Source organism: Ursus arctos, unplaced genomic scaffold (genome assembly GCF_023065955.2).
Source record: "Ursus arctos isolate Adak ecotype North America unplaced genomic scaffold, UrsArc2.0 scaffold_2, whole genome shotgun sequence".
In the NCBI taxonomy this organism is placed as follows: Eukaryota; Metazoa; Chordata; class Mammalia; order Carnivora; family Ursidae; genus Ursus; species Ursus arctos.
The window spans coordinates 74,225,639-74,253,329 of record NW_026622874.1 but is presented as its reverse complement, the minus strand read 5'-3'; the positions used below and the strand labels follow the sequence as shown (position 1 = coordinate 74,253,329).

The 27,691-nt window shown below is 50.1% G+C and overlaps 1 protein-coding gene across 8 annotated transcripts in view; it reads right to left on the bottom strand.

Moving 5' to 3' along the window:
* The window catches only part of CLEC16A (C-type lectin domain containing 16A), a 201,227-nt gene that overhangs the window by 132,575 nt on the left and 40,961 nt on the right, over positions 1-27,691 (bottom strand). For 6 of the 8 annotated variants that reach the window (XR_003321956.4, XR_003321957.4, XM_026520320.4 and 3 more), the window contains exons 10-12: positions 18,608-18,839; positions 5,686-5,818; positions 1,738-1,838 (exon numbers count right to left, since the gene is read on the bottom strand). Coding sequence is in view for 6 of the 8 variants with exons in the window: in XM_026520320.4 (XP_026376105.1) it covers positions 1,738-1,838; positions 5,686-5,818; positions 18,608-18,839 (466 nt within the window). In the remaining 2 variants the exon portion in view is untranslated. The remainder of the gene's footprint in view (positions 1-1,737; positions 1,839-5,685; positions 5,819-18,607; positions 18,840-27,691) is intronic. The other 2 variants (XM_026520321.4, XM_048224586.2) reach the window with 1 other exon arrangement.

The window sequence follows — 27,691 nt, the reverse complement described above, 5'->3', positions numbered from 1 at the left end:
AGGATTCAGAGCCCGCTGGGCTCCTTTTAGAGGTCTTAAGTTGGGTCTACAGACTTGCATGTGAGCACAATGACTTACCTTGAGAAGAGCCATCAGGGTGTATCCTAGTCATAAGGGCAAATCCTGGGAAGAGTTTCCATGCCGTTCAATAGGGGAAGACGGCAGAATAACTGATGCCAGACAAAGGATCAAAAAGAACAAGGCAGGGGAGCCTGGGTGGCTCAGTTGGTTAAGACTTCGGCTCAGGTCATGATCTCAGGGTCTGAGATCGAGCCCTGCATTGGGCTCCACACTCAGTATGGCATCTGCTCGAGATTCTCTCTCTCTCCCTCTCCTTCTGCCCCTCCCCCTGCATGCTCTCTCTCTCTCAAAATAAATAAATAAAATCTTAAAAAAACAAAAAGAAAAAGGCAGTTCTCCAGAGACGTGAAATGATGTGTGGACACATGATGATGTGAGAAACAGGACAGGAACAGACAATAAGGGATACCTCTATAAATGTTTAAGTGGGGGACAGTCGTAGAAATAAAATCATATATACTCATACTTGGGTTTGCATGGGTATCTTTTATTTTTTTTTTAAAGATTGATTGATTCACTTTAAAGAGAGACGGTACAAGAGCAGGGCGGGGGGTAGGGGGGAGGGAGAGAGAGAGAGAATCCCAAGCAGACCTGAGCCTGGAGCCTGAGGTGGGGCTCGATCTCACTACCCTGAGATCATCAATGAGCCGAAATTGAGTCGGATGCTTAACTGACTGCGCCACCCAGGCTCCCCTGCATGGATACCTTTAAAAAGACATACAAGAAAATGCTAAGATGAACCACCTTAAAGAACAGAGTGGAGGACAGGGATGGGAGGTGAGGCTTTTTTCACCACATATTCTTTTGCCACTAGTCCACTTATTTATCAGGATTAATGATTTAAGAATAAATACTTATTATTTTGAGTGCTTTTTAAATGTCTCTAGACATAGGCTGTCTAGTAAAACCCACCTTCACCTACCTCCCAGCTTATGAAAAACCTACTAAAACATCACTTGCCGCAAAGTCTCATCTATGCCAAGGTCAGGTCTGGACAGTGGCCAGGAAGAATGTTCTCGACTCTCTGAAGAGCTTCTGATGTGGGGGTTTCAGAAACTGCCCGTGTCAAGCCAGGTGGGGGCATACACCAGCGGCGGTGCCCAGTGAGGAAGTGAGTGAATGAATCCTCACCAGGTCTATCAGCTCCCCAGGACTCTGATCCTGACCGCTCCGCCTCCACGGGGGAAGCCAGAGAACCACACCTTTCTTCAGAAAGGAAACCTATGCTTCCACCCAATCTGCCCAGAGTCTATTTTAGCCCTCAACCCAGGGCAAGAACATCAGCTATCATAAATAGCAAAACCAAGATTACAATTTGACTGATTTCAGTTCTGATGTTAGGAAGAGAGGTCGGATACTAAGCCAGTCGTAAAAGCCAGGGGTCGAAAGCAAACCACAGCGTGAATAGAGTCATGCTGGGTTAGACAGTCACTTGCACCTTCCCTCTCACCCCACCCCACCCATACTGCCTGAGTAACCAATTCCTGTGGCTTTGGTCTGCACAAAAGCACCTGAGAAATTCTAACAAGGCGAAGAGAAGTTTTGTGGGAATTTGCCAAAACCAGAAAGGACATTCCTCAAGGAAAGCGGCTTTCTTTTTTGGTTCCACAAGGCAGAGAGGGATGCCCCGAAGGCAGGCGAGGCGAGGAGGCTTACCTTTGTTATGAGACATGGCGTAGAGGAGGCAGAGCACAAACAGCGCATGGTAATCATCATCTGGGCTGTCCAGGGCGTGGTAGACCATATCTAGGAAGGGTCTGGAAAAGAGGAGGGGCGAGCATGAGCCTCTCGGCACACACAGTGAACAGCTCTCCTCTCCCACCTACACACAGAGCGCTGGCTGCCTTTGCCTTGTCTAGCTCTGCCACCAGCATGCAGTGAGTCCACTGAGCGCCCCGTCCAGCACCGGGCGTGGAGGACAGGCTCTGCCCATGGGAAGCTAGCTCTAGGGGAAACTGAGGAATGGACTGCTTAATCACTCAACAATCGTGGCCCAGCTCTTCCAGACACGGAGGGTAAATGATGCAAAGTCCCTGCTCTTGGGGCACTCCCACAGCAGAGAACAGATGGACGACATCATCACTTTGAAAAGTAAAAAGAGGATGAAGAGAACAGGGCGGCGTAGTAAGCTAACAATAGCAGAAAAGGCCCCAACAAGTCCAAACAATTTCAGGACGTGGGCCCTGGAGCCAGAGTGCCTGGGTTCTAGTTCGGATTCTGCCTCTTCTGAGCCGCGAACCCTTGGGTTAGCTACCTAGAACCTCTCCATTTCCCCATCGGGAAGGGCTCCCAGGGGGCTTCAATGTGAAACGAGGAAGGAAAGGCATTTAGCACAGGACCAGGTGCCCAGTGCAAAGGGTGCCCGCACATGCGAGCTGGGACCAGATTTCTATTTCGAGCATTCCAAGGGCACTTCTCCAGGAGCCCACTTTGGCAGGTCCTGGCCCAGCAACTTCTTGGACTGACTTTCCCTGACGGGTAAGAATCGATGTGAGGGTTCACCTCTGATGCTTTGTGGGAGAGGTCTAGAGAGTGGCTGCAAATATCGCAAACTACACACCCCAAATGCTGCCCTTCCAGGTGAAGGGCCTGGCCTGGAAAGATTCTTCATCACAAGGATAACAGAATATGCACGGGTCTGGCCCATTGGCAGAAGGCTCTGAGCCCGTGACTGCCTGCTGCCGCCTCTGTGGAGGCCGGGCTGAGGCCAAGAAAGCAGATCACCTCGAGGAGAGACCGAGGGCACATGTAACCCCTAAAGGACACACAGCCACTATCAACATCACCGTCCAGGGGGAGTAGAGAGGTGTGGCAGAGAAACGGGGAGACTATTCACTGCATCACCTTTCATACTTTTAAAAAACTTGAATTCCATGAATGGTGCAGTGATTCAAAATATTAAACTGCAAAGTGCAAAAGAGAAAGTGCAAACGTTCTTGTAACATTTCAAATAAACACATGACGCTGGGAAATTAAAGGAAGAGCCCTTCCTTAAAGGGGACATTCACATCCGGGCTGTTTCCCCAGGGCCCCAGATCCTCCCTGCCCCAGACGGGGCACCTTTCAGATGCACGAATAGTCTTGCCAGGTGTGGATCTGAGTTTCTGCAAGTGCCTGGCAATAACACTTCCAAATTAAGAGAGGGATGAAGTAGAAAACGTTTTCTTGTAAACCAGCCACCTGGAATGTGGATTGTATTTTCATTTGAGAGCAATGCAAATAACCAAACGCCCAGTCGCAGAGGGAGGGCTGAGTGGACATAACATCTTCTAGGAGATGAAGTAGCGTGAAACCATTAGCATTTTGTTTTCTGAGTGTACAGCAAAGCGAAAAAGATGCCCGGGGTTTGGTATTAGAAAAAAAAAAAAAAGACGAATGACAGGCATGGTCTGGTGTAAGTATTGGGGACAAGGAGGGTACAATTCCCACTGAGAAATGACTGGCAGGAAATAACTGAAATGTTAGTGACAGCTGCCTTTGAATGCTGGCATCATGGAGACCTTCTTCCCTTCTTTATGCTTTTTTCAAAATGTTCTTACATTTTCTGCATGTGTGTTACTTTTATAATTTTTTTAAGAAAAGAAAGAATGCTTTAGACATTTTTTTGTTTCTTAGGCCTGTGTTTAACCCTGAGTGCAGACAACAGCCCATGGTACGAGGAATAGGAGAATAGTTCCACTTTGTACTATGCTGTGTCTTCAGACAAGTGGACCAATGTCAAGATCCAATTAATGTCGGGGAGAACACACTGGCCCCTCCTTCCTCCAGAGCACCCTCCTCCCTGCTCAGGGCCCCGAACTGGGAGGAGAGAAGCCTGTGGCAGTGTTGCTGACAACCAACAATTCAATACCTTCGCAAAGGAGAAGGCAACTTTCCACCTGGGCCAGTCTCTCCTTGGCATGTGGTCTCAGAGCCAAGGTGGGCCCCGGCCCAAGGGTCCCAGGGCCACAAGCTGTGTGTGAGGCCAACTCAAGGTACAAGGATCAGCTTCCATTATAAGCCACACGGTGGAAGATGCCAGTTAAAGTCACCGAAAGTTAAGAAGTAATTTCAATCAACTCTAAGAAAAGCCCTCTCCTTTACTAAAAAATCAGGAAGAAAAAAGAAGTCTCAACCCAACATTCAAACACATTTCATCTGTTCGCTTTTTTAAATAATACATGGTTATTTTTCTTCCTTTAGCCAAGCTACAGTATTACCGTACCATGTAAAATAGGTGCTGTTTCCATGTATTAGATCCTAAGAAACCCAACACACCCTGAGAGTATTCACTTAAAAGTAGCAGCTCCTATTCTATTAAAACAGATGCAACCCCATTTGCTGATGCACCCCCCCCCCACCAGTCATTCGTGGTTTTTCCAATTATTCATATCCTCACTAACGCTCTGCCAAGCAACAAAGGTCGTTTTCCCCTCCCTTTCTGTGTTTAGAATGATTTCCTGAATTTTCAGAGCTTCAGGAGTTATGTTTTTTGCTGCCACACAAAATCAAAACCGTCTTTGTAAGTTCCAACAACTGATAGCCCACCCCACACTCGGGTGTTTTTTAATTTAAACCCAACTAAAAACGGCTCCCTTGTGCATCTGATAGAAATTAATCCTGACTGTTAGATAACGGAAACATGTGCCAAGCAAAGAGAGGTGGAGGGAAAAACTGGTGTGCTCCAACACTCCAAGCTGGACTCATAAATAGGATGGGGCGTGTGTGTGTTTCAGCCACTCTGCCCCGAGGGGTCAGGAAGGGAATGCTTTGTGGGCTCACAGCGAAACCCCGAAACCCCGCTGCTGGGCGTTTATTCGCACTACAGTGGGATTAGGTTACGGCAGGGGTCTGTGCTGCGGGGCGCTCGGGAAGGAAATAATTCTGAAATGAAAAAGTCCTCCTAACAGTTCACTGCACACTTTGGAAGCCTTCCACCCAGTCCCACTCTGGAAGGGGTGGTGCTGCAGCAAGTTTCCAGGAAATGTGGCATCTCGAAGGTTTAAGAGGATGTAGCTTCAGCAGGCCATCAATGAAATGAACACTCAGGCAAAAAGCCCAAGGTGGACAGCAGCATGAAATCACGCTGGCTGAGTCATGAGGGCAGGCCCTACGGACGGCAGGGTAGCATGGCAGTGAATGAATGAGACAGGGAGCTCCAAATGTGGCCTCCAAGGGGATCCTTCCTGGGAGCAGCAGAGCACTGCCAGGGGCGGCCAGGACAAGGCTGTGAGGTGGCCCACACCCTTTAGGACAGGGCCCACCACCAAAGGGCTTGGGGGAGGTGGCGCCATGTCTCAGTCTCCCTTTCCAAGGGGTGAGCACTCCCTAGTTCAGTGCCAGCTCTGCCCCTGTGGTCTCCTGAGAGGGGCTGGAGAAGCGAAAAGCAGGAAGCAGGACAATTTTGCTGAGAGGCAGAAGAGGCCATCTGGGCGGCGGGAAGAGGCCCCGGGTTACCTTTGGTGGGTACCCCAGCCAAGGCACCCTCCCTCACCGCTCAGCCCATCTCCTCATCCCAGCCATGGAGCAGCAGCCCTCTCCCCAACTGGTGGGCTGGCCTGCGGGCACCCCCCGCCCCCCGCAGCACCAGCCCGAGCGCAGGAGGGCTGGGCCCGCCGGTGGCACCTGTTCCACTGCGCACTCTCCAAGCCCGTGGCGGCGGCACTCTTCTCCTCATCCGTGGTGTTCTGTTCCTGCACAGAGGTGTTGGCCGCCAACTCAGGGAGCTTGCCGCGCTCCATGATCACCATCTCTATCTCTAGAAGCAAATACAGAGACGGGGATGAGCCTGGAGGGCTTCACAGCCCTAGATTTACAGACACATTATCCCAGAGACAGAGGCCAAGTAGACCGCTCCCAAAGCGTCCAGCAAGGGCGCGCCAGCAGTGAGAAGAGCATCAGCAACGAGCTGGGGAGAAAGAAGACGGAGGCCAGAACCTCTCTTTCCTTTCATCTCGGCAACGCCAAGAAATGTGGCCCTGATTTTAATAAAAAAGTGCAAATTGCAGTAATTTATTTTATTTCACGATGTTTTTTAAGGCACTTAGTTTACTTTATTGACACCACACTTCCTTCCCAGAGGAGTTGAGGCAGCAGAGGAAAAAAATGATATGTGGTTAATAAAACATAACCAAATTCACTGAGAAGATTCTCAAACTGTTTACACTCTAGAAAAGGCTTTGACGTGCCTGACAACTTCCAGAAGGCAGAGGGAGGTTAGGAACCTCGCTGTATTTTTCCCAATTAAATAAGGGCCACTTGTAGCAACCGACATAAGCATGGTGTACGTTTTTAGTTTTCAGAAGAAGGTAGGAACCAACAGAGATCAGTTAGAGATGGTCAGCTATTGGTCCGAGTTCTCCGACGTGCAGGTGTGGACCTTCAAACAGCTAGTTCTTGGAACCCAGAGTTCAAGTCATCTCCCCCATCTTCAGGAGACAGATGTGGGGGAAAAGGACGCTGATGTGTGAAGCTGCACTTGTATCTGGAGGGATGGGAGGACTCCCGGGACTTGGACGGCCCCCGCCATCTATGATCCTCCCCTGGACTCGTGCAGAGGCCTCCCAGCTGGCTTTGCCTTCCTTTACCCCCTGGTTTGTTCTCCACACAGACCCAAGTGAGTTTAAGTGGAAATTAGCTCAGGTTGCCCTTCTGGTCAGAGTTCTCCACTGCATTCCCATCCCACCGGATATGAAACCCACATGCCGTCCCCAGTGTTGAGGCAGCCTTTTGTGTAGCCTGGCCCCTCTCCACCTCTGACCTTGCTGCCTGGCCTTCCCCCCAGCACTCCTCTCCACCTGTGCTGAGCTTCTTCCAAGCTGATTTCTGCCCGAGGGTCTTTACACGGCTGCTTCCTCTGCCTGGAATGCTTTCACCCTGGGTCTCCCCTACCCTGGCCTGACTCAATGACATCCTTCAAGGCCCAGCTCAAATGCCACCACCTCAGAGATGTCTTCTCAGACTCCCAATGCACTGGTTTTTCCTTTACCTCCTTAAATTATTAGCAAAAATCCCTATTTCGTTCATAGTTCCTTAGGTTTTTCCCTACTGTCCATTTTCCGTTCCAGGATCCCGTCTCGGGGACCATGTTACATCTAGTCATCATGTACCCTCAGGCTCCTCTTGCCTGGACAGTTTTTGACTTCCCTGCTTCTGGTGACCTTCCGGTTTAAGGAGAGAGAACTGGTCAGTTATGTTGCAGAATGTCCCTCAATCTGAGTCTGTCTGATGTTTCCTGATCATTAGACTGGGGTACAGGTTTCTGGGAGGAAGCCCATACAGGGCAAGTACCCTTCGCAGTCCACCGTAGCGAGGGTGCAGGTTACCAACGCAGCCCAACCACCGCCAACGTCAAGTCTGCACCACTTGGCCAAGTGAATGCTGGTCAGATTCCTCCACCAGAAAGTTACTTTCCCTCCTCCTTTCACTGCACGCTCTGTGGGAGCAAGTCATTAAGCACAGCTCATACTTAAGGAGCAAGGAGTTATGGTCTATCTCCTGGAGGGAGTAGCTACGTAAATTATTTGGAATTCTTCTGGATAAATCTGATCCTTCCCCTCTTATCTCGATTTTACTTTATAGCATTTATGATTGGCTGCATTTCCTATTTTCTACTTGTGGTTTGTGTGCTGCCTGCCTTTCCCCACTAGAATGGGGTTTCATAAGAGAAGCCGCCTTCTCTGTCTTGCTCTCCACAGGAACTCTAGTGTCGAGTCCAGCACCCGGTACACGGCAAGTGCTCACTAACGGGATGGACAGATGGATGTCTGGGCTAGCCCAGCGTGGGAGGCTTTGGTGGCAGGCAGGGCTGGCAGTGACGCACGGCCACTAGGACACGTAGCGGGTGGCCCGGGGCCCCACCCAGTCTGCGCTCAGTGTGCACAGCATTCTCACGGGAGGCAGCGCGTGCCCACCACCCTCTGAAACTTCACTAGGCACGGCTGCGCCTGCCACTGTCCTCCAGCACAGAGGAGTGCACCACCCACCCATCCACCCGGTCCCGGACCACCAGCCCCTTCCTCCCAGTGTGCACTGGAGCCTCCCACGGGGCCATCACACAGGTGGGGGCTGACCCATGAGGTTCAAGTGCAGTGCGGACAAATGTTCTATTTGCATAATTCTCTATTTATTTTAATGTGCGTTAAAAGATTCTAACCGCACAGAAAACCTGTTCTGTGGCCATCACTGCACAGGAGAAGGCGAAATTTAAGGGAAAAAAACCGAGTGAGTCAATTCACAGGGAGCTACTGAGTAAACAGCAGTCTGAGCAGCATGGTCTCGGCAGAGCTGGTGGGGGCGCAGACTGCTGTCTGAGAACCACTGCTCCTTCCTGCGCCTGCACCTTCACCCCCACCGCCCTCCTCCAGCTGCCTCCCGACGAGCCTGACCTCTTGGCGGTGCGGATAGTCTGCCCCCACCGGGGAGAGGAGATGATTCACGGGGCAGTACCTCTCTTATTTTCAATTATCCTCATCTTTAAACAATCTGTTTTGTTTGTTTTGTGACTGTATCTAACCTTGGCACAGCAATACAATATGTGTAATTTACAATAAATGTAACTATATTGGGGAGATGTGTGCTTAAATGACATTTATTTGATTGTGTTTACCGAAAGAACATGCCATCAAAAAGCTCTGAAGACTACCAAGCAGGACTGTGGTGCCAGCCTCGGGCTTCCACCCTGGGACCTCTGACACACCTCCTGTCCTGCTGCGAGCTCCCCTCCCTCCCATCCCGGCTGACAAGGCAGGAACTCAGCTCCAAGGACTCCCCAAGGCTACAGGGCCAAGCCCTAGTGCCTTAGCCTGGAGAATACGCCTGCTGTGACGTGGTTATTCCTTTTTAATCTCCCTGGACAATCAGAATTCTGGAGCAGACAGCCGCTAAAGATAATCCAGTCTAGGGCTCACCAAACTCAGTTAAGGAGTGGCATATTAATTTTGAGTGACAATTTCCCGCGGCACACCACCACAGATGGGAGCAGAGCTGCTCTGGGTAAAGGGTAGGTGGGTTCCCAAACGTCCCTGGCCGCGGGTTTCCTCCTGCACTCCTTTCTAGAATTCTGGAGCTTCACATGGAACTGCTAAAAACTACTGGTTTAGTCCTGCACACTGTATATGAGGAAACAGAAACCCAGAAGCATAGTGACAAATTAATATAGCTAGAAAAGTAGCAGCAAAAGCCAGGACTGCTGCTCTGCCCACTCCTGGGTCCCTCCTCGTGCAGGACCAGGCCCACGGGGATCTCTCCACACACAGTGAGGTTTCTGAACCTCGGTTCTGTCACCCTGGTTCCTACAGCCGTATCCCACCCTCCCTATCCTCATCCAGCCAGCACAGCTATAGAGCGAGCTGCTCCAAGGGGATTAATTCTCTAGATGAACGTACAACAGTTTTTCCAGTGCCAACGCAGGTTTCCCCTGCCCTCTTCTTTTTCACAATTTTGTCCAAACAACTCTTAAAAGTAGTGATTCTTACCTAGCGTCTGTCAACTCCCTGAAACTGTATGCGAAATGCCATGTGGGCATGGGCGGGGGGGGGGGTAGTAAGTTTTTGGGGAGAGGGTCTCTCTAGATTCTCACCATTCTAAAATGCATTCCACAGTCATCTTTAAAAGAGCATGCCAAAGAAGATTTGACCTTTCCTCTCCTGGTGATTCAGGGTCGAAGTGAACCTCCTCTTTATGCCAGACAACAACGACCGGCACTGTTCTGCAGAGCCTTCTGGGCCCCCACTCCCACACCGCCCTGCTGATACATGCCTGTCTTGGTGCAGGCTTGCTCCCTGCCAGGGTACATGCGCCATGTTGCCGCCACCCAGGAAAGCAGATCAGTGGGCTCGCGTGCATGGATTTCCATGGACGGTCACTGAGGCCAGGACTCAGCTCTGACGATGAATTCCCAGGGGCTCCATCTGAACCTGCTACAGTATACCATAAGCCCCCATCCCATCTGGGTTTCTATTTTGGAATTTGAAGGGACTGCGGCAACAACCCAGCTCAGTTTTGCTCCCACTTCAGTCATTTGCCCGTCTCTAGGATGTTTGCCAGGTCTATGTGTCGCCTGTACTATTTGTTATTTACCTCATCATTTTATCCGATCTCACTTTTATTTTCTTTTGATTTAAATACATTTTAAAAGTAAACTTTAGGGGCATCCGGCTGGCTCAGTCGGTGGAGGGTGCGACTTGTGATCTTGAGGCTGTGAGTCTGAGCACCATACAGGGTGCAGAGATTACTTAAAAAAAATGAAATCTTTAAAAAAAAAAAAAAAAAGGGAAACTTTAAATCACCATTATACCCTTCAACTGAGCAATCCCACTTGCAGGGATTTATCTGGAAGATACACCCCTTCACAATATAAAAATGCACACACACAAGGGTATTTACTGAAGTATTACTTATAATTGCAAAATATTGGAAACTACCTAACTGTCCAAGCATAAAGATCGGTTGAATAAACTTTGGTACACACACACACACACACACAGAGCGCAGCTGTAAGACAGAACGAGGAAGACTGCGGTGAGCTGATATGGAGTGATTTCCATAGAAGCCGCTAAGCCAAGAGAAGAGAGCGCGCATAGACTGTGCTACCCTGCGAGTAAGAGAGAAGGGAGAATAAGAAAACATTTATAGATCGGCATTTTCTTAAGAAAACAAACGTGGGAAGGATATTCCAGAAAGCAATCAAGTTGGTTATCTACCAGAGGAAGGGGAATATGGGATGGAAAATGGAAGAAGGGACACTTCTTGAACATACCCTTTTGCATGGTTTTAAGTTTGTTAATAATCCATATAGTAAAAAAAGAAAAGAAATTAAATCTGTAAAACTGGGAAGGAAGAACCCTAACTGCACTCCCCCCCCAAAAAAAAAAGGACGAACGTTTTTTTCAAACGAATACAATACCTACTCTGACGGGGAATAAAGAACAAAGAAAGGGCAGACTAATCCAAGGAGCTTTAAGCACACCATACTCGACTCTATACCCTCGGTTGGGAGACAGGTGAAGTATGCACGGTTGGGGGGATTGCAAACCATCCTGAACTCTTGTTTATTAAACAATAAACAAACTGAAGCTTTTTAAGATGTATTATAGGATTGAGCACACGAACATGTTGACATTGTTGGGAGCCAAGGCTCTCGCTGAAGAAGGGACACACAGATTTGGAATGGGGGAAGGCAAGGAAGAACCCTCTGGGAACTGCTCTGCATTGGTATGAATACTGGCGGTATTGGCATGCATTCGTGACTTCTAAAATACGTATATGCATACGCATGTCTGTACGTATGTATGTGCATGCACAAGTAAATGTATATTTTGTGTATATACACGCATCTGTTTTCTAGATCTGTCCATTGAAAGGGCCAAAAAGCAAAGCACCGCGGTAGCCATTTGCACTTCTGGCAGCCAGATCTTGGCCTTATCTAACACCACTGTCCACTGAGAGGAAGCAGGGTTTGTCAGAGAAGTGGCTCATCCCGTGGATGGGCATTCCCCACCCGTCCCAGGATGAACCTAGAATACCTTATCAAGCCAGAAAGTAGAAGGATTGCTCAAAAGAAATGACGGGAGCTTAGCGCAAGGACACAGCAGGCAGCAGAAAAGGGTTCCCAATGGCCAAGTCTGGGACAAGTTGAGCATCAGATGAATTAAATCAGTAATGAAATATAAACCACTAAAAACTGAAATCCTTGAGTCTGTGCCAAGAACTGATAAAGAAAGAAATGGGGAGAAGGGAGGACTCTCGCTTACAGTGGAATGCTGAGGGCTGACTTTTAAACACAGAGAGAGTGCTGACATTGGAAAATCAACATTTTGCCACCAGTCTGGTAAAGACTGGATCGGGCAGGTATCATCACTGGATGCCAGCTCCCAGGGCACTGGAATGAGGCACAGCATATCTGCATTATTTCTAAGTGTCTCCCCACAGATTGCAAATTCGTTGTAAAGAAAAGAGAAAGCAATTATACAGCGGAAAGACGGGGCAATACCGCAGCCAGGTAACCAATATTCATGTCACCCATGAGGTCCAGGGGGACATCACGTGCCTCCAGGTGGGACACACTGAAAAGGACATGACACCACCCACACCACAGTCCAGCCAGGAATGCATGACCTCCATGTAATCACAAAGAAAACATCAAAGACAGAATAGGGAACATTTTATTAAAACAAAGGAGGAGAGGTTCTGCATTCTTCAAAAATGTCACTGTTGTAAAAAAAAGGCTGTGGAAAAATGTTCCAGACTCACGAAGGCCAGAGAGACACGACAATTAAAGGCACACTACCTGACCCCAGACTGGATTTTGTACTGGTGGGGGAAATACGCTAGAAGGGAGATTATTGGGCTGACGGACAAACTGGAACAGCAAAAGCAGAAACCCACACTGGAGTGGACGGCTGCCCTGGGGCCATGAAAGCCAATGCCTGATCCTTAGCAACTGCGTGCTGACGCGTATAGGAGCAAAGCAACAGGATGGATGCTACTTACCCAGAAAAAAAGTGTGTGTGTAGTGTGTGTGTGTGTGTGTGTGTGTGTGTGTGTGTGTACAGAGGGGAAACATAAATAAGAAAGCAAATGGGCTATAATATGTTAAAAGATGAAACCAGGTAAAAGGTAAACAGGTGTTCTTTATACTATTTTTGTTTCTCCAAATTCTTATAAATTTGCAATTATTTTCAAATTAAAAAAAAAGGGGTCTCATTACCCCTCTAAGCATACAAGCCAGTGTAAATAAGCAAGTGTGAATGTGTACGTGATGAGGGAACAACCAGGAGAGAGGCCTGCTATGTGCTGGGAAAGAAGGGTGCAGGGACGTGAGGGAGGCGTGAAGGACAGCACGTCAGGCTGCCCGGAGCTGATGTCAACAAGAATGTTCTCACCGCCCCATCCCATCTAAAGCCACCCCCGTATCCTGCAGCTCAGGCAATGCTGACCTGGCCTAGCGTCTGCATTCTACAGAAGGGCAGACTGAGGTGCAGAGGGATTGAGGAGGTGGGCCTCTGTCCCACTGCTGGGGGCCCCTCTCCCGGCACGGCCCATCAGCCATGTCCTGGAAAGGAGCATACGTGAGGTTACAGTCCCAGCACCAGGCCCTGGGGCCCATAATCTTGAAGGCTCCTGCACCCCAGCCTGGTGGGTTGTACGACCCCTTTACACAACTGGAGTCTTGAGCCTCTGGGAGTCGAGGAACATCCTTGTGAGGCTGAGCAGCTGGGTGTGGGAACCCAAATCCTCAGCTCCTCTGGCTTCACAGGCCCCACCCCTCCTCAGCGTCTTATCATTTCCTCAAAAGCCCCCAAAGCAGGAGAGGATCTGCACACCCATGGGCATAGCAGCACTAGTCACGATGGCCAAAGGGCAGAAGCAACCCAAGTGTCCATTAAGGAGTGAACGGATAAGCAAAATGTCATCTATCCAAAAAATGGAATACTGGTCAGCCTCAAAAAGGAAGAAGTTCCTGACACGTGTGACCACACGGAGGAACCTTGGGCACATGATACTGAGTGAAGTAAGACAAGTCGCAACAAGACAAATACTGCATGAGCCCACTTCTATGAAGTACCTAGGACAGTCAAATTCAGAGAGACTGAAAATGGAAAGATGGTTGCCAGCGGGCGGAATATGGGGAGTTAATGTTGAGTGGGGACGGAGTCTCAGTTCAGGGAGAGGAAAAGAACTGTGGAGACGGACGGTGGCTTGGGATGCACAGTAGCGTGCATGTACAGGAGAGGCCGGAGGGCCCTCGGCACCCGAGGATGGCAACCTCTCCCCCTCAAATGACAACTCTGGCCAGATCCGGGAGCTTCCCCGATGCTCTGACACTCTGATTTTTTAAATAACAGCAATAATCCATCAACTTGCCCAGGATGATGTACATTCTAATCTGATTAATATTTGGTAAATGAAGTGCTTTTCAGGGAAATGGCAGGCATGACCTCCCAACAGTCTTTGACTTCACAAATTCAAGGATTTTCTGAGGTGCCCTCTGTATTCTACATTCCAGGAATCAAAATGAGGACAGACAATAAAAGGGGGAAGGGGAGACTCAGAAGGCCCTATCGAGACCGTTCAGGGAAGGAGGAGAAAGATGCCCTTGCTGGTTACCTAGGAAATAGGGGAAGGACTGCATGCTATTGGCTGGCTCTGGAGCAGAATTTCAAGAGGCAAAGAGCACCTGGCAACAATAGGGTGTGTATGAGCGGAGGATTTAGGGGAACCTCTTCTTTTGTTGTTTTCCTTGACTGAACAGCACAAGGAGAATTTAAAATGTTTTTTTCTGGGAAGTTCCTTATACTAGTTAAGCCCATTCGAAAAGGTGGCACTCCCACCTCTCTACAACGGCAGGCCAGCCTCCTAATTCTTCTCCTCCCTCCCTTCCTGCTGTCCCCCAACCACACACACACACACACACATGCTCACCCTCTCACCCACCTCACTAATTCATTATACAAATGAACACAGAGCTGGGCTTCACGGAAACTCGCAGTAGGGGCAGGGGGTGCCCAAGCACACACGCCCCTTCCATGTTCCTCACTCTGCTCTCCGCCTTGGCCAGGCTGCCTTTTCATGCTCGTGGGTCACACAGTGGAGTGCTAAGACAGTAATGTTCTCATTTCTGACAACCTGAGGGCTGGGCATCGTGAAGCTCCCCCATCGGTGGAGAAGCAATGACTTGCCCAGGGTCACAGAGCTGCTCAGGAGCAGCCCTTCCAGGGTCTAGGATTCAGACCCCAACCTCCCAATGGCTAATCCATGGCTCATCCCAATCAGGAAACTCTGCCAGCCGTGGGGTTGGCTCTGTCTTTGCAAAGGGAGCCAGAAATGAGGCCAGGGTTCCACTTCACTTCAATAGAAACTTAAAAAAAAAAAAAAAAGGCAAAGCTGGGGTTCCCAACTTCTGGGCACCCCTCAACTCCCAGCTGACCTGGCAGTTTCAAAGTCAGTGTTGTTCTCTTCACCCTGTGCCCTTGCTGGGATTCAAGAGAAGAGCAGGTTTTCCATCTGAGGACATGAAATCGGTGCCTACGTTTCCATAGGCAAAAACCAAAAACTAAACCCTATTTTTCAAACAAGAAGTTCAAACAACTCATTCTCTGGTCCTAGGTCTGTGTATTAAGTCACTCCTCCAAGTGACTCCAAAAAGAGACGGCTGTCCTTTCAGACTGACTTGCATCGAGTGAATACTTCTTTGGCCACGGGCACTAGGGTACCCCTCTTTATCCTTTAGTGTGTAATTTCTGCAAAGTTAGGGGCCCTGTGATTTTCTTGGTTTCCGAATGAGTCACTCCTCAGTTGGGACCTGAAGCCGAGGGAGGGTCCAGAGGCGCACACTCATTTCACACTACTTCCTTGTCTGGGCTTAAATGTGGAGGAGGTGTGAATTCTGGTTGCATTTGTAGAAGAAGAGCATGTTAATGCCACATTTAAATCAGGTCATGGCAAAACTGTGACTTGTGACCACACGCCTTTTTACGCCTGTGCTTTCTGCAGCCTTGTGAAGGCCAGACTTCCCCGCTAGCGTGGGGATGGCAGGGTTTGCGAGGGGGAATGGGTGCCAGCATCTCTTCACTCAAGAGTCGCCGGTGCCTGTCTGTTACAAGCAGGATGTCAACGAGCCTCTAAATCCAGGGACAGGGCGAGAAGCCCGCTAGAGAAAAAATGATCTGGAGGGGAGAAGAGGCACACGGCCACATCCAAACAGCCCCGAGGGAGATAAGGAGCACACAGAAAGACTGCGGCTTTCTCGGAGAGCATCTGCTGTTTCCGCTGGCTCAGCATCTGTGCCCCCTTCTTCTGATGAACACACCCTAGTTTTTACTGAGGGAGTCATCATCATAGGATCAACAAGTGACCCAAGCCTGGCCGGTCGGCACAGAACACCCCTCCTACAGCAGTGGGCGAGCCAGCCCATCCAAGTCACAGAGCATCGGCCCCCAGACTAGAGCTGCAGCTGATGGGAAGGAGCAGCTCCTTCTCCACTCGGGGCTAAGTTGGCAGGATGCAAGCTGGACACTGCCGATGGCCATCTACACCCAGGGCCAGCCCTGCTCAGTCCAGCGACGTGCACAATAATCACTCTCTTTAAGCCAGTCTGAGTTGAATTTCTAACTCTTACAACCACAAGAATCCTAATATATATTCATTAAAAAAAAAAAAGCACCACATGAATTACATTTTTTATACTCAATTTCCAGACGGGGAAACTGAGGTGCAGAGCATGGAGAGACCACTGAAGGCTCACAATAAACCTAGACGTGACCGCAAAGCCGGTAACCCGTCTCTTAGCATCTCCCATATTGACACCGTGGCCTGACACCCTTCCAAGTCCTGGGAGCTACCAGCTGCACCGGTTCACCCAAACACAGTCTGAGGAGAGAACACCCAGCAGCTGCATCTTAAACCTGAGAATAACCAAGAGATCAAAGACATCATTCACCTAAAAGCTGCCGCTGCCCAGTTAGGTGTCTCTCTGCTGGACAGCCCAGTGAGGGCTGTATTTATTTATGTTGAGCTGGGTGGGAAGATGACAGGTCCATAATATTTTGGAATGACTAATGTGTGTTCGAGAAAATAGGAAGGCACCAAAATGTCAAGGGGGGAGGGGTCGCTGAGAGTCATGTTCGACTAAGCTCTAACATCAGCATCAACTGTTCAAGCAAACCTCTGGGGGAGATCCCGGGGCCCTGTCTGGTACAATCTGGCTGAGTAAGCACTCGGAACACAGGGTTTTGGAGGCTGGTGAATGTTTCTCCTCTTGCCCCGGCACAGGACAGGCAGGCTTGGCATCTCGGGAGTCATCACCCAAATCCCAACGGTGAGCTGGAATAGCAGCCCGGCCGAACCACAGAAGCCCCGCATACCAGGACCGGCCGCCAGGCTGACTCACTTGACTGTGCGTTTGCGGCCAAGCCTGCCCTGTCCACACCAGGGTTAGTCATGGCCAGGCCTGGCTAGAGAGCAGCCCTTAAAAGGATTGGAATGAAAGAGGTAGCATCTTTCCAAACAAAATCGTCAAGAACACAGAGTACAAAATGGGGTGAAATCCTCCTTTCCCCCAGTATGGCCACAGGACAACTAAACCCCAGGGTTTGTGTAGTTTTCTCCTGAGTTTAAAAAAAAGGAGAGAAAAAGAAAAAAGATGCAAATAAGCCAACTAAGATGGCTTGCTTACCTTGCGCTTGCCCCTCACCTCCCCACCAAAGTCATACTTGTTGGCATCCGTGTCCTGAGCCAAACAGAATTCCGATGCCAAAATGCTTCCTGTGCACTTTAAACAGAAATAAAAGCATGCTGGGGATCTCAGCCTTAAAAAGAGGGCCAGGTGGCACCAGAGAGATGCTTTGGTTATACTTATCAAAATGGGATCGTGGCATTCCCTGAGAACTGCCAGGGAAATCAGAATGGGGCCAGCAGGGTGGGGACAGGGGACAGGTTTTGGCTCCATAATCGTAGCAAACTCCCCAAAACAAATGAGTTCCCAGTCACTGATTTACAGCTACTCCATTTTCCAGCTTCAGACCCCCCCGGACTAGGGACTCACACAGACCAGACTGATGGGCCAGTGACAGCTGCTGGCTTTGGAGCAGCCACGACCAGCCCCGGGGCCCAGGAGGACAGCCCACAGTGGGAGCTGAGGACAGCCCATGTCCGTCCCACGAGGCATGGTGGGAGCTCACGTCCAGCAAGCAGAGCCCGCATCCCATTTCTACCCTGTCCCCTGTCCCACCCCAAGTGCCCGGGGCTGTGGCCAGACACCCCATCTGTGTGGCTGTGCACCCAGCCCCTGACACAAGAGCCTGCAAAGCTGAAGCCTGCCTCATTCCATAGCAGACACTGCTCTCCAGATCGAGAAAGTGTGAGCATCTAAGCCAGAGGAAGGTGGAAATTAAACCAGAATCATCCCCAACACGAACCAAAAAGAGGACTGAATGATTCTGCTTTTTGAGCACGTGTGCACCAAACCCCGGTGTACCTCACTCTCAACAGACAGGACTTTGGGCAAATCTTAATTTAAGAATCTAGGGGATGAGATTTGATTTATTTGATTCCAAAAAAACATAATCGTATTAAAGGCATGTAATCTCATTAAACACGGGTTTTCTCCCTGCAGCGCCCTGGAAATAATGACTCATGTCAAAAATCAGAACCGCAGGTGACGGGGAATAACCACCTGCAATAAACATGATGAGAGGAGTACGAGCAGCAAATGCTTAGGACACTGCTCCGAGCATGGCACACATATCCACTCATTCAATTCTCAGGATAACAAAGTAAATGCTCTCTGGTAGCCTCTTCTTACTGATGGGGATACGAAGGCACGGGGCTCTGAGTAAAGAACCCTGCTCCGGGTCACCCGTGTGATGAGGGCAGGCCTCGCAGGCGGCCTGCCCGCAGCTGCCTGGGAAGGGCTGGGTCCACAGAATGAGGTACAGCGGCGTCGGGAATGGACAGAAGTGTCCACGGACACACAACAGGGACCAGACACAAGGGACAGCCTGGCTTGCGGCACAGGCGGCAGGGCGGCATTCGCGGGCGCACTCACCTTCACTCTCCCCACTCGTCCTGAGGCCTTTTGAGCCACCCTCAGTACCTTTAGTCTTCTCAGCGTCTTCCTGGGCATCCTCGGCGGGCCCCTTCTCCTCCTCGTCTTCCTCCCCAACGTTTTTGTAGTTGGGTCTCTTCTGCACCCGCCTCTTGCCCTTGTGCTTGTTCATCTCGAGGGAGCGCTCTAGCGTCTCGGTGGGCTTAATGAAGCACCGGATGCTGGGCTTGGCCTAGGGAAGTCAACACAGGGACTGGAACCTTGGAATCGCGCCAGACGCTATCGTCAAGCTGCCTGAGAGTTGCTGCCCCAAGAAATCCTATTTCCGAAACAGAAAAAGGCTACCTCCTACTTTGTCTTCGGGACTACGATTAACACCACCATTGTTAAGTCATCAAAACAAGCCCGGAGCCCTAAGTCAGAAACTCTGTACTTTACCAACACCAGCCACGTGCTTCCCAAAAGCCACTGCTTGTTTGGAAACACACTTCTGGTTAACCCACTCACGGTACTTTGCATGTGCCAGATGCTGTTCTAAGGGCTCTGACCATATTATCTCACTTGAACTTGACAACGACCCCGAGGTCATCCTATTGTTTCCCTCCCTTTTACAGATGATAAAACTGAGGCTCAGAGGTGGTAAAGGACCCACCGAAGGTCCAAGAGCCAGGAGGCAGCAGAGCAGGGATTCAAACCCACATACTATCCGCCCAATTTAGGACTTAAGTACAGCATGCTGGTGTTACTGACTTCCTTTTTTTAAGATTTTATTTATTTGAGAGAGAGAGTGAGCGAGCACACAGGGGGGCAGAGGGAGAGGAAGAAGCAGACTCCCCGCTGAGAAGGGAGCCCAAAGTGGGGCTCAATCCGAGGACCCCAAGATCATGACCTGAGCCAAACACGGCCGCTTAACCAACTGAGCCACCCAGGCACCCCTAACTTCTAACTTAAATAAATTTATTTTAAAAGAAACTGTATACCGCTTCAGGGCAGGGAACACCAGTGTTTTCTTGCTGTTGTAAAAATAAGTAACAGAAAAGAAAAAGGTATACTGTGTATAGCCAAATGCTGGCTCTTTAGAAAGGGGGCTTCGCAAGTGCCAGCAGGGAATCAAAGCTCCTCCCCGAAGGAGGATGGCCCCAAAGTAAGAAGTTCTTCCCTGAGAAAGCAGGAGGCTTTCTAAGAGAAATCAAAGATGCCTGTGTGCTGCCAGAGGCTCATGCCCCATCCTGTGGGAAACAGAGTTGTATCTCAGTCCAGGCAATAAACATGAGATAGACGGATCGCCACTCCCATTTTACAGATAAGAAAACAGAGGCTCCGAAGGACAAAGTGACATGCCCGCTGTCACACAGCTCCTGAGCCAAGAGTCAGACTTGGAACTGAAGCTTGCCCAATCCTAAAGCCCAAGTTCCTCCTGAAATAAGGGTGCTCCATCAGGAGCTCAAACTCAGTTTCCCCGCTCAGCACCCTTTAAAAAGTATTTACATGCAAATGGACCGGGTCTAGAAGGGGAAAAAAAAAAAGAGAGAAAAGAAAGAAAACTGGTTTGTTTGGGGCAGGATTTTGACTGAAGTATTTTTCCCTTTTCAGGATCTGGATGATGTCCAGATATCATTTTGTCATTAAAAAAGCAAAAAGTTTTAAAGAAAACGTTTCCATTATCTTGATACGGTTTATCCATCTTCTGAATTGATCCCCAACCAACCACCAACTGTACTCTGGGGGCCACCATACCTTGCCAATAAGTGGAATGTGTTCAAGGAGCACAGATTAATTTCAATAACGCTCAAAACAAAACCTAATTGGAAGTTAAATTAGCATCCAAATCCAAACATTAATTTTTATTTATTCACTTTGGATTATTCACATCCACAAAAATGACAGATACGTTGAGATAGGATTCTACTGCCGAGGAAACGCAGAGAGCGCATTACAGACGCCAACAGCCGGGAGCCCAGAGATGGGAGCCCCCGAGCGTGCAGCACTTGACAGACAGCATCCATCAGAGCCCACCCAGGATGCGGTATGATCGAACGCCACCCTGGACAGCCCCCTCATCTTCTGCTGAAGGACTCGAACCCACGAAATGAGGGTCCCAAGATAAAGTCACTGCTTCCTCTGATCACCACTTAACTCCCAGTGAATCTTAGAGTATGCCATACGCAATCAAAGCTTTCCGAAACAGAAAACCGAGAATAAATGCAGAGCAAAACATCACCCAGTTAGAAGGTCTAAGCAAAAGTTCACGTGGATGGATGTAGAACCCTCTCCCTGAGCTCTGTATGAACTCGGATGTACAGAAGTGGCAGGACAAAGGGAAGCGAAACAGTGTGTGAGGCCCAGGGCTGCTCAGAGCAGTGTGATCTCCAGCGGAACCCTGCCATGAGCTGTGGGGCCTCTCTGAGCATCAAGAGTGCTTGTCTAAAACACAGGGCAGATAATTCCGGCCTTCTAGAACTAAACGTAATCACGGATATAAAAGTTCTTTCAGTGAGCATACAATATAGGAGAGTCAACTTCCTCTCCCTGCCTTAAAAAAAAAAAAAAAAAAAAAAAGATAAGTGTCAACTGTGAAAATAAATTTAAAAACTTTCCAAAGGGATCTGCTTTTCTCGATGGTCAGGTATTAGGAGGACATGTTTACTAGGGAAATTTCAAACCTTTAAAATGCAACCTACCCAGTGAACAGCTGGAAATAACCTAAATGTCCATCAAGAGGGGAGTGGTTAGGTAATTACGGTCTGTGCATAGAATGGGAATCCACGTATATGTTACAGAGACCCAGGTCTTTTGGTACCTACATGCGCAGATACAACCGGTACCAGGGTGGAAAAGCAAGAGCGGGGAAGCTCAGTGGGGGCCCCTGCAGGTAAAGCTTTTCAAAGGCTACACATGATGCTGTGAACAGCTTTTCCTGGAAAGCGGCCTATGAATATCGCAGGATTTCATCTCTGCAGGATAGAGAAGGCAGGTGGTCCTGTGTGTGCACACCCACACAGGCACACTTGAATTTTTTAATTTCTAGACCTTTCCATTTGGTTTGAAATGTCTCATCCTGTATGCATGTTAACTTTTTAAAAAAAAATTCCTCAGGGATCATTTGGACATTAGAATTTTGGAGTTTATTTTTCCTTTTATATTCAAAAGCCTGATTGTATTTTTCTTAATACTAATAGCATCAAAACCCCGCAGTTACCATGGAGAAGCTGACAGGTCTTGGCTGGGAAATGTGAACAGAGATTCATGACTGTTCCTGCTGCTCCCGTCAAGAGCCTCCCGGCTGCTGGCCTCCCAGGAATCTCCATGTGATAGTCGACAATCTCAGATGGTCCAAATGGAAAGCCCCCAGGAGAAGGGCCCATCCACCTTACCCCTGCCCCTGCTATGCTCTCAACACACAACCAGGAGCCTGGAGCAGGGCAGGGCCTCAGTGGGCTGCTGCCGAGTGAATGCATGGCTGTGTGTGCCCATACTGTACCCAAAGTGAGAGAGAGAACCACAAAGCAGAAAAGTGAGGGACGGAAGAAAATGGGAGCCTGATAGCCTCGGGAGACTAAATTTAGCACAGGGCAAGAGCAAGGGCCATGAAACTAACCAAAAGAAGGGGAACAGCTCACTTCAGAGTCAAAAATCAGGAGGCTTTGGGTTTATCTTCTCATAAAGCGAGCCATACAAGTATTCTGCAAATCAGGTCTACAGTTCCCGAATGCCACAAGCTTAGGTTTCGCCCAGGGCTCGTCTCCCAGGGACCTGGAGCCTGAGCTGCAAGAGGAGCGTGAAGATATGGGGCACAGATTCAGCCAGTTACCCAACCAGGGGATGTAGCAGGAGACCCCTGGGCTCTAGGGCTAGGCATTTAGCCTGGCTCCTGTGGTCAGAGCCAGTGGAAGGCCAGCAACGCGATTACAGGGGTCACCCAACAGCCGAACTGCTCCCTAAAGTATCTGCTTCTGCCTGCTAGTTAACAATACCTTACTCTAGTCTCTACTCCTCCACCCTAAGGCTTCCATCCTTGTTTAAAAGTTAAATACTCCAGAAGGTGACTCGCCAGGGGTTGGCAGTAACTAAGGTCTTTCGGGGCTGTGGGATTTGAGAGCCGGCTCTGCACAGACAGCAACAGGTGTCTGGGGCAAGGGGTCAGGAAGAAGGACATAAACACCTAAGGCCCAAGCACTGGACGCACGAGAAGCAGCAGCACCGCTAATGCGCCAGATGTCAAACAGAACACCCTCTGTTAGGTCTGGGGGCACCCCCCCCAGAAAGGCCACATACAGATATCACATGGAAAAGCAAGCTGCAATCGGCAACCCACCCAGGTTTCCGTTTACAATTTAAAAAACAAAATTATCGGGGCGCCTGGGTGGCTCCATCGTTAAGCGTCTGCCTTCGGCTCAGGTCATGATCCCAGGGTCTGGGATCGAGCCCCACATCAGGCTCCCTGCTCAGCAGGACGCCTGCTTCTCCCTCTCCCTCTGCCCCTGCTTGTGTTCCCTCTCTCGCTGTCTCTCTCTCTCTGTCAAATAAATAAATAAATAAAATCTTTAAAAATAAATAAATAAATAAATAAATAAATAAATAAAAACAAATCATCAATAAAAACATATCCATCTGTATCGTGTTGTCCTGTGTGGAGAGATCTGTGTGTGACAGTGCACACAGCAAGGTCTGGAGGGCTACACACGCTCCAAATAGCAGTCCCTTCTAGAGAAGACAGTGAGGTTGGGGGAACTTTCACTTTCTCCTCTAGTTGTTTCTACGTCATCGAGTCCTTGTACCCCAAGAAAGTATTACCAATGCCACTTAAATGTAAAGAGTAGCTTTAAAGCAAGCACCTAATGCCACTGAACTATATACTTAAAAATAGGTAATCCACGGGCGCCTGGGTGGCACAGCGGTTAGGCGTCTGCCTTCGGCTCAGGGCGTGATCCCGGCGATCTGGGATCGAGCCCCACATCAGGCTCTTCTGCTATGAGCCCGCTTCTTCCTCTCCCACTCCCCCTGCTTGTGTTCCCTCTCTCGCTGGCTCTATCTCTGTCAAATAAATAAAATCTTTAAAAAAAAAATAGGTAATCCATTATTTTTTTATGTATTTTACAATTTTTTAAAAAGGCACCTTTAGAAAGGGCGTGGCGTTAGAGACTGAGGACGAGCTACCAGAAATATCTCCATCTTGCCCTAAGTTACACAAATGTAATAGTAAGCACAAAGCCACTGACACCCTAAGATCACTGCACTTGATTTACGTCATCCCTATAGGTAAAAAACATTTACCTACAGAGTTTTCAATGAAATCAGAGTGTCCAAGTGCCCTAAATACAAGCTAGAAACAACTGAGACAAGTGTGAAGACTGGATTCACAGCAGTCACCAGAGGCCTGACCTCACTCACTGCACCAAACTGAACACCAGGAGCAGGCAGCGGTCTGCCGCGTGTCCACGTGGACACCGGGGGCACAGAGGAAGGAGTGAGGAACTATGCCAGGCAGGGGAGGCGGAAGCGCAGGAGGGCTTCACCGAGAAGGAAATGACTGGTCCAAGTCTTGAATGGTAGCAGGAGTTCACCAGAACACTTGGGAAGAGAGGAGAATGGTAGGAAGGCCAGCTCAGAGCTCTGGCCATTCACCCTTTATTTCTGTCAAGGCCAGGGTCACTGGAGCTGGTGTGCCTGGTGACTACAGCGGTGCTCCGGGACACAATGTGCTTGGCCAGCCCCCCAGGGAGCGGCAGGCACACAAGAAGTCAGGGGGTGGTGCTGGGCCAGCTGGATGGCCCCTCCAGTCACCGGCTCCTGATGGGAGTTCACAGTGCTCATGGCCTGGGGAGAGTTGTCAGGGTACCCCTGCCTCTGTACCTGGTAGATCCAACCTGCTGAGTGCGTTTCTTTGTACCTACTCAGTGGTTCGGTGGGGAAGGGAAAAGGAGTGGCCTGGAAAAGCAGCGTAGGGACAGCAGGCAGGCCGCTCCGGGAAGAAGCAGCTGGTGGCTAGAGGGGGCGGATACGGGCTAGGACAGGTGACGTGGCCCCCGTGTCTGGCTCTGTAGGAGCTATCGCAAGGATCTAGGAAAGCTCACCTTTCAGGCTCTGCCAGGCCTAACCTGCTCACCTTCTGAGGAACCAACTAGAATCCTTTTGTTCAAACAGCTCTGGTAAGGCATTTGAGAACTAGGAGCAAGGTCTTCCCCCTAAGAAAGGAGGCCAGCCACACTAACAGAAACATGCCCAATGTATGGGCAGACCCAAGTCCAACCTCACTCTCACAGGTCCAGGGCCCCTGACCAAATGAGCCTCAGTCTCCCCATGAGTAAAAGAGAGACAACAGCAGCTCCGCCACACGCGGCCACAGAGCTAAAATGAGATCCCGAATGCAAATACGCCTGGCACGATACCTGCCACAGAGAGGCGCTCTAGAAATACTTTGTCACCTTCGAGCCCAGAGGGATCACTGGGGTGGAAAAGATGCCAGGGGAGGGGCTAACTTCTAAAAAGCAATCACATGCTGTTTTAAATCTGGCTCCCGGGGCGCCTGGGTGGCACAGCGGTTAAGCGTCTGCCTTCGGCTCAGGGCGTGATCCCGGCGTTATGGGATCGAGCCCCACATCAGGCTCTTCTGCTATGAGCCTGCTTCTTCCTCTCCCACTCCCCCTGCTTGTGTTCCCTCTCTCGCTGGCTGTCTCTATCTCTGTCAAATAAATAAATAAAAATCTTTAAAAAAAAAAAAAAATCTGGCTCCCTAGCTCCTACAAACTTTCTGCTCGCTGGCTTTCTGGTTTGTTAGTGGGCTATACTCAGCGTCCCCAAAGCGCTCCTGGGCCCCTGGCCAGCCTCCCCAGCCTCTAGCCTCGGGGCCGGGACTGGCAGAGCGTGCAGCACAAAGGCCGGGTGGGATCCGCAGGGATGCTGGGGCAGCCAGCGCCCAGACTCAGTGTCCCACCGCTCACCAACTTCTCCCAGGGCCTCAGTTCCCACAGGCACCAAACAGGTCTCACAGCAGCATTTCCCCCACAGGGCTGCTGTGAGGTGCCCAAAGGTAGCACACCTCCTTATTACATGCTTCCGGGTACTAACGACCATCACTAATGTCCAGTGGGCAACAGAAATGTGCCCAGTGCTGCTGTGAGCACTCTACATGCACTGACTCGCTTTATCCTCCAACAGCCGACTAGGGGAGGGTGGGAGCTGCAGAGGGCAAAGTTCTGGCCCAAGGTCACCCGCTCAGCAGAGCCAGCGCCAGAGCCAGGATTTGGATCCAGGGAGTCTGGCTTCAGTGCCCACAGCCCTGACAACTCTGCAGCACTGCTCCAGCACTCACCCCCTTCAACGAGCACTTGGCAAGCCTGACAACATGGGGCCAGCCTCCTGCAGGGCCGACGTAAGGGCCCAGCCAGGCCCCAGTCAGGCTAATCAGAGCAGCAGGTGGACCCATGCTGCAAAAGCTCAGGGACGGCTGACATACCACTCACTAGGAAGCCTCCTGACCTGACCATCGTAACGGCCACCCACAATGTGTCATGATTCCCCACTTGGTCTCGTATACACAGGGCTCCAAATGTCATAGGGGGTCGCGGTGACCCAGGCCTGTACCAACCATAACCAACAGCCCGTGGCTTTGCAACCGGCTGTGAAGGGAAGCTGGGCTGATAACCGCTGCAGAGCGAGCCTCTTCTCATTCCAGAAGGTGGGGATCAGCAAGCAAACATCAGCGAGCATAAAGGCCAGACTGATCCCTGGGCGCATGTGCCCATGCCGAACCCTGCGTAACACAAGGCTGCTGAACTGAGGCCAACGCATGGCCAGAACGCACAGCTGCGACCACATCAGAGAGGCAACTGGACAATGCTGCCAAATGTTAAGGGGGAAAATAGAACCCATCGGGAGAAGCGTGAAAGAGGTAACGGGCCGCTTCCGTTAACAAGAGGAGGGTGGCATTCTTCTCCGTGAACTGGCCAATTATCAGGGAGTGTTACAGCTGCAGAGGCAAAACCCAAAGAGATGCCCATCAGTCTGGCACCAGAATGATCCCAGAGCTCCAAGGACTCGCACTGCACACACACCAGGCACCATGATCGTGTGAGAAGCAGCAGGTAACAGCAAGACGGTGCTGGGGCTGCCTAGAAAGCAAGGTCTGAGGTGCTCCCAAGCCTGCAAGAGACCAGCCTCATCTCATCCCCAAGCCATCGTTTCTGTCCCTCTCAACACCTAGTGCTGCCTGGTCTGTCCCTCCAGTGCTGTGCCTGGCATGCAAGCTAATGAGTGCTGGGGGAGAAATTAATTGCAAGATACTTAGGATGGAAGAGGTGTGTTCAAGGCTTATGCAAAACTAAATACACTCTTTCTTTTTTTTTTAAAGATTTTATTTATTTATTCGACAGAGATAGAGACAGCCAGCGAGAGAGGGAACACAAGCAGGGGGAGTGGGAGAGGAAGAAACAGGCTCATAGCGGAGGAGCCTGATGCAGGGCTTGATCCCATAACGCCAGGATCACGCCCTGAGCCGAAGGCAGATGCTTAACCGCTGTGCCACCCAGGCGCCCCTAAATACACTCTTTCAGTAAACGACAACACACCAAACACTTGCGGCATATTTCCTCAGGCCAGTGTTTTACTGTTATTCTCTAGAAAGAACTAACTGTGGGATACTGGGAACTCCCAGTTACCCCAAACACTTGGCCCAGAAGCCCACATGTCATGCTAAACTGGGAGTGACTATCACTGTAGACGGTGACAGAGGGCATGAAACAGAAGCAGCATGGGAGTCTGGGGCTGGACACCTGCCATCCCCAGGCACTGGGGGAGGACAGGATGATCACCTAAGGTCTGGGGGTGGCGTCTAGCTCATGCACAGAATGTGATGAAAATACCACCACACTCTAGGTTATCAGAAACCTAAAAAGAGACGTCAGAGGAGATGAACAAGATGAGAAACACCCCCGTCTCCCACTGACCCAGTATTTCCTGCGTAGTGGCCCCTCTTCTGATCCTAGCCAGCCAGCTCATGCCCACAAAGGTGTCTGATTCACCATTTTCCACGCCTTGCCCGTCACAACCCGTCCTCCGCCCCCCTCAACCCCCAACTCAGCTCTT